The 6,728-nt window shown below is 53.8% G+C and overlaps 1 protein-coding gene across 1 annotated transcript; it reads left to right on the plus strand.

Annotated features, from left to right (window-relative positions):
• The first annotated feature begins 293 nt into the window (after positions 1-293).
• On the plus strand, positions 294-4,466 carry NAAA (N-acylethanolamine acid amidase). The gene is made up of 9 exons (XM_010142030.1): positions 294-445; positions 1,274-1,400; positions 1,514-1,604; positions 1,930-2,006; positions 2,295-2,467; positions 2,637-2,699; positions 3,257-3,323; positions 3,825-3,853; positions 4,391-4,466. The coding sequence occupies exons 1-9, from the start codon at positions 345-347 to the stop codon at positions 4,464-4,466; spliced, it is 804 nt and encodes a 267-aa protein (XP_010140332.1). The 5' UTR covers positions 294-344.
• Positions 4,467-6,728: the final 2,262 nt, after the last annotated feature.

The following is a 6,728-nucleotide window of genomic DNA, read 5'->3' on the forward strand; positions in this document are numbered from 1 at the left end:
TGGGAACCTGCCAGAGGGGCTGGGGACGTCCCGGGGAGGAATGCGGGCATCCCGGGGAGGAATGCGGGCATCCCGGAGGAGGGAGCATGTGCTCAATGTTTTCCTCGGGTTGTCCGGGGGTGGTTCAAGCTCCTCTGGGGATGTGCAGAAGCCGGTGAGATGCAGTGAGGGATGGGGCTGGTCCCCCCTCACCAGCCGGGACGGGCTGCCCTGCGCGCCACCCCGCTGCCCTGCGCACCTCTCTGTCTCTCTCGGCTAATGCCCGGAGCGTGTTTTGCAGTGAAAGTGTTCCCAAGTGGGTCCATGAAGTCATCCAGCCGATCGCGGCAGAACTGGAGTTGTTCATGCCGCAGCCCTTCGCCGGGGAAATTCTGGGACTGTGCAGAGCTCTGGGAGTGAGTCTGGGAGACGGAATCCTGCTCAACTTCGCCTACGAATATAGCGCGTGAGTGTCCGGTACTTACAGAAACCCACGTCGAGACTGACTGCGGTTGAGTGGGAGAATGCACAAAGGCAGGCGAGGACTCATGGCAGGTGATTTGGGATGTTTTATACGTTCAGCTGGAAGGTTTCGTTCTCCTCATGCAGTTTGTACCCTGAAATGAAGACAAAAATTCAGAAACATTAAAAAAAATCACCAGGGAACAAACTGTCTGCAAAAATCTCTAACCTTCACAGTCTGGAAAGACAGTGCTGTGCATCACGAGGATGATGAACTCATCCTTGAGAAAAATGAAGAAATTCGCTGCTAATTCAATAGACTTCCTCAGAAAAGTTTCAATGAAACTAAAACTGTTATCAGAAATGTCTCAGCACACTTCCTGTCCTAGCGGAGGGGTTAGCGAAGCGGCTGACGCTTCAACAACCAGTGTCCTCTGTTTGGAAGGACTTGGTTAGAACTTTTAACCTCCCTGTGCCTATAAACGGGGAACAGGCTGAAATTAAATCACCTCTTGTCAAGAAGAGAGCCGGCGGCTTTCAGCCTGGTGCTCTGTGGACAGCTGTAGATGTCTGCTTCACATCTGGATTTGAAAAAGGGGGTAAAATGAAAACCCAGGGGTGCTTCCCAGTATGAAATTGGAGCCTCTGAGAAATCTGACCAGAAAGTTACACGACTGTTCTCTCAGGGTCGTGATGGCAGCTCCTGTTTGCAGACCCTTTGCGGAAGTAACGGAGTTTCTCTTCTGCAGTGTCAGGCTGGCTCAGCCGCAGTGTTGAAGCGTTATTGAAAGCAGGTTGTCTTGAATCGTTCCTTGTCCTTTTTTGGCTGAAGGTTCTGTACGAGCATCATCGCTCAGGACGACAAAGGGAACATCTACCACGGGCGGAACCTGGATTACGGCTTTGTGGATATCCTGAGCAAGATCACGATTGACGTGCGGTTCACCAGAGGCGGGCAGGTATGACGGGTGGCTGCCGCGGCCCCACCGGAACAGCGGCTGGGGCTGCTGCGGGTGATTCCCGCAGCGTTCCGGGGCAGAGTGCTGACATCCCGCCTGCTGGCCGCTTTCAGATCGCCTATCAAGGCACCACCTTCTTGGGCTACGTAGGCTTGTGGACCGGACAAAGTCCACACAAGTTCACCATCTCCGGCGATGAACGAGGTACAGTCTGTCTTCCCCACTTGATGTCCTGGTCGCTGTTGGCTGTTGCCCGCTCTGGCCCTTCTCTTGTATTCTGCTGGGGGAAAAGGTGATGAAGTTGACAGGCAGGAGCCGAGGTCTCTGGTTCGCAGGGAGCGGAAGCGTTTTCTCTCCGCTCTCCTCCTCTTTTCCAGGCAGACGCTTGTGCTGGTGTCAGTTAGCTGTTCGGAACACGTTGGACTGCAGAGCTACAGCGGGGCGTGGGCAGGGGCGGCTGGAGGATGGCTTTCACAGGGCCTGTGTCACCAGTGCGCATAGTGATTTCTTTTTGGTTTTTTGTCCCCAGCGGGTGGTAGCTGGTGGGAAAATGCAATAGCTGCTTTTCTGAACCGGAATTACCCCGTCAGCTGGCTTGTCCGAGACGTAAGTGCACCAAGTTACTTGGTCGTGCTTCGCGGTGATGTGATTTGTACTTACACACGTGGTTCTCACTGAAAGATGTTGAGGGTTGAATTTGCGGAGCGTGGACGTGCCTCTGTCTCCGGAGTGGCAGATGCTGGTCACTTCGGCTAACTGTCAGAGCAGCGTTTTCAAGCAGGCACTTGTCCATTAGAAAAAAGCTGGATCTTCTCCGCTCTGGCAGACGCCCCAGCGCTCGTTCCCGTGCGTGACCGTGACCTGTGTTTCCCTGTGCTCCCCTCTGTGCATTAGACGCTGAGCAGAGCAGAGGACTTTCAGTCAGCTGTTCTCAGGCTGGCGGGCGTCCCCATCATTGCTGAAGTGTACTATATTGTAGGAGGCGCCTCGCCCAAAGAAGGCATGGTCATCACCAGGAACAGGAGAGGGCCAGCGGATCTCTGGCCGCTCGATCCTTTAGGTGGAGCGTAAGTAGAACAAAAAAAGCCGTGTGTATCGACACCGAGTCCCTCGGGCTTGCAAGAGACGGAGCAACGAGGCTGTGGAGGGAGGTTTTTTCCTTCCAGCAATACGGAGACACGGTTTCTTGGCCTTGGTTAATCACCTCCTGATTGACCTTTTGGTGCTGTGTGGCAGGTGGTTTCGTGTGGAGACAAACTATGACCACTGGACGACTCCTCCTCCGTTTGACGACCGAAGGTAAGTTGAGTTTGGAGCTCGGTGCTGAGGGAACTCGTGGATTTTGACAAGCCGAGGCGCTCGGGTGCTCCCCTCTGCAGGCAGCTGATAGCTCAGAGCAGGCAGCCTGTCTAGTGGCTGAAACGCTGCTCAAACGGGAGCAGGTTAGGCCAGGAGCAATAAATGCCAGACAGAAGTCTGGGTGACACTGAGTGGCATAGAAGAGGAGGAATGGTGAGGATAAGGCATGTACCAAAACTCTGTCCAGAGCAAAGTTCAGTACAAGCTGGAGGATTTACAGTCACAGTGAGGAACTGTTCGCTGGCACTCGGCAGGTGCTCGCAGCCGTCGCACAGCCTGCAGGCTGCGCGGTGCCCAGAACGCTGTGGGCAGGTTCCCCGTTGGTCTGTACCCAGAGGCGCAGCCATCAGCTTCAGCAGCCTGAGGCCGGGTTCAGTTCCACAGCCCCGGTTCTCTCAGGCGGGGGAAGCGTTTCAGTGACGTTTTCGCGGCGCTGCGCTGTAGCCTGCAGAAGGGTCAGGGGTGCTTAATGCTGCTGCGGCGTTGCTTTCCTGCAGAACTCCAGCCATCAAAGCTCTCAATGCTACTGGCCAGCACAACATCAACCTGGACACGCTCTTCAAGGTACCGTTTCAAAGTCTGCGTTATGACTGTGACCTGCCATTTCCTGTTCGAGGTGGAAGGGCAGTGGCATTCCTCGGATTTCAGAGCTGGGCAAGGAGAGGGCGTGGTGAGAAGGTGTGGCGTGCAGCCAGCTCCGGAGAGGCAGAGGCTGCTAAGGCTGGGCGGGCGTTCGCGGGGCCTGAGCGGCCTGGCACAGGCGTCTGGCGGTAGATCTGCCAGCGAATCCCATCGCCACCCCCTTGGTGCAGACCCTGAGTTCAAGTACCACAGCAGGCAGGTGAAGCGTTAGGCGTGAGTGATGTTTAGTTTTGAGAGCTTCAGTGTATTCCCAGGGCTTTTAAAAAGTATTGCTGTAAAGTGGTCTGGTGTTGAAAAACCACAAAAGAAATCCTTGCCTTTGCATTATTCCTTTAGGTAAGTTCATGCTCCTGCTGTTTCCAAACAGCCTTTTAATTCCCTCTTCATTTCCCCAAATAACAACTCTTCAAATTTTCTGTGCAGGTGTTGTCGGTGAAGCCAGTCTTAAACAAGTAAGTACGAGGTTGAGAGACGTGTTTGAGGCCACCTGCCACATCCTGGTGGGATGTTCCTGTGTGTCTGCGTGGCAACCCTGTGCTTGCCCAGCTGAGATCTGGGGCACTCTGCTTGCAGAGGAAACGGGGCACAAGTTTTAGGTACCATTGACTGGCTTTCAGGACATCGCTAATGCTCTGCTTGGTTTGGCACACTGCGCCTCTGCCGGTTATCCTGTCTTGTGGTACTTTGTAAGAGGAGCTCAGCGTGTTCTCCGGCTCAGTCCTTCACGTCAGAGCTAGGCAGAGGCCGCTGCAAAGCGCGTGCCTGGGCTTCCTCTCCACTGTCTGACAAATGGGAGGAAACTTGGAGGGGGAAAATAATAAATTTGTGCCAGCAGCCTACATTTTTTTATCAGTCTCTTCCCACTTTTTCTACCCTTCCTGTACCTAAGTGAACGTTTGTTTCCTCTAAAACTCATTCTGCTAGTTTCGTAAATGAATGTTGCTGCCTTTGGAGAGTCACTCGCTCTCTCCTCTTCCTCTCCCCCCCAGTAACACAGTGTATACCACAGTCATGAGCGCTGCCTCCCCCGAGAAGTACCACACGTGGATCCGAACTGCCGCGTGAAGAGGTGCAAGGTACTTCCCAATTCAGCCATGGGGCCCTTGAGGGACACAGCACGGCAGCGGGGCTCGCCTATCCTGGTCTGGATTCCTGCTTCTCCTCCTGGTTTGCTTGGCGACCTTGGGTAACTGCCCCCATCCCATTCAGAGACGAAGTACTGACTCTGCCTGGAAGACCCGGAGGGAGCATCCTGGCAGTGCTTGACCCGAGAGGAGGGGTGGGGGTGTCATGACCTGGAGCTAGGGGTCCCCTCTGTGAATGTTGGCAAATCGGCGCTCTCTTGCTCACCTACTTATCTTTTCATTTCCACAGACAAAAGGAAGGACGAGCTGAAGCTCTCCTCGGCTGGCAGATGCTTTGAGAAATCGCTCTGATGCGCAGTACAGTTATTTTGCTTATTAATTACATGTACAAGTCAGCACTCGTTAATTCTTTGGAGTGCTGCAGATGATACTGATAATTAATTGTGATGGGAGTTTGACTTGGATTGTAGTCACACGCTGCTGCTCTAGACGTGGATGGCTGAAAATTGCTTTTACTTTGTGGAAGGAGTTGTGCAACTCGAGTGTACTTACCTGCTGACTAATAAAATCCACCTACTTTTGCGTGGCCTGCATGTCCAAATAGAAATAAAAATCACTGGCTCGAGGGAAGAGGACCCCCTTCTCAGGGGCACCCCAGGAATACAGGAGGATTTAAGGAGTCGAGACCAGAGCCCACAGTCACATACAGCTCCTCTTCCCTGGCCAGAGCTGCTGCTAACCCCAGGGAGGATTTTAGGGGGTAGGAGCTGTGCCCAGCGTGTTAGTCAGGGAGGGGCAGTGTCACCTGCAGCACGGGCGCAGTGGTTACACAAACCGTGCCAGCACGAGCCTGCGGGAGCTGCGGCCCCTTGATCTCCTTGCGCTGAGCCTGGCTGACCTACTTCCCCCCATCCTCTACCTCTGCCTGGACAAAGGCGCTGCGAGCTTTGCCTTGACCCAGTTTGCCCAAGAGTGCCAGGAGGACAAAACCCCCCGTTCCTGGGGGAAGGTGAGCAGAGGGGTGGTCCCCGGAGCTGTGGGGTTTCGGCACAGCGTTGCTCTTAGCGACAGCGCAGCTGCTGCTGCCTGGTGCTGGCCGGTTTTCTTTATGTAACTGCCACCCACCAGGAGGGACAAAAGGCTCCTTACAGGTGTGACTGACCTCAGCCGCCTTAGGCCGATTATCTGCCCGGGTTCTCAGTGCTAGGGACAGCGAAGAGAATGTTTTTCTTTCCACCAACAGAGCCGCAGTAGGTAAATACTGGGTGGATATCCAGGAGACAGTTGTCTGCTCCTCCTGTGTTTGCAGCTCCTCAGCTGTTCAGAGCTGCCTCTGGCCCAGCCCCAGGGCTTGGGTGGTTCTGGAGAGATGTAAACAACAAAGAAAACGAGATTAGAAGAAGTCTAACTATTGTATCATGCTTTTTTCTGTCAAACTATTCTCTTAAAGCCTTGCTTTCCATCCATTTATAAACGTTCCCCCACCCTGCTGGCCCCCAGAACAAAGCCTGGACGCCAGCTGCGGTGCTTTGTCTTGCTGTCCAAAGACACGTAATTTTCTGGTCTTGGTTTAATGACAAGCTAAAACTGTCAGCACCGAGAGTGCTAAATGACATGTCTCACCATCTCGGGGATTTAACCTGGGGACTAGGCTGAGCTGCTTTTGCTGAAGGGCTGCACGTTGATGGCAATGCCGAGGGCCAGGGGGGTTAGTGCTGCCAACAAACCCAGCTCAGCGGTGCAGGGAGCTGGCTGTCCTTGCAGGGCTTGGGTGTTTTGGGGGACGTTTGGTTTAAAAAAGAAGGGTCATCTGTGGTTACTTGAACTCTTCGCTGGCCGTCCTGTGGGTGACTTCATCTGCTTTCTGCGTCCACTTCTCAGGGACGGGGAAGTAAAATGGTTTTTCTGTTTCCTCAAGCCCCATCAGATTCATGACTTAGAATTGTGAAGCGATTAACTACAATTCGGTTGAATACATCACCCTCGCTTCCTCTGTCCTTTGGTTCCTGCAGTATGAATTCCACAGCTGCGCACCTCAAAAATTATCCGCCCAACCTTGGGAAGGGGTGAAACGCCTCATCCTTCCACCACCAGGAGTTCGTGCTTAGCAAGAGGCAACTCAGAAGTGTAAGAGCTGCCCCGCAGGACGGCAGCGGCCCCCGTACTGCAGTTCTCATTCGTAATCCCTCGGGTAATCCTAATCCACCGCAGCTCGGTGGCCTTTCTTAAGCATCACATGGAG

The sequence above is a fragment of the Buceros rhinoceros genome, unplaced genomic scaffold (assembly GCF_000710305.1).
Source record: "Buceros rhinoceros silvestris isolate BGI_N320 unplaced genomic scaffold, ASM71030v1 scaffold20318, whole genome shotgun sequence".
In the NCBI taxonomy this organism is placed as follows: domain Eukaryota; kingdom Metazoa; phylum Chordata; class Aves; order Bucerotiformes; family Bucerotidae; genus Buceros; species Buceros rhinoceros.

What these genes read in the sequence shown, in the direction of transcription:
- NAAA (XM_010142030.1), top strand. Translation starts at nt 345, where the DNA reads ATGCCGCAGCCCTTCGCCGGGGAAATTCTGGGACTGTGCAGAGCTCTG. An exon ending in GGTTCACCAGAGGCGGGCAG is followed by an intron (nt 1,401 to 1,513) that starts GTATGACGGGTG and finishes GGCCGCTTTCAG; the next exon opens with ATCGCCTATCAAGGCACCAC. An exon ending in CCTCCGTTTGACGACCGAAG is followed by an intron (nt 2,700 to 3,256) that starts GTAAGTTGAGTT and finishes GCTTTCCTGCAG; the next exon opens with AACTCCAGCCATCAAAGCTC.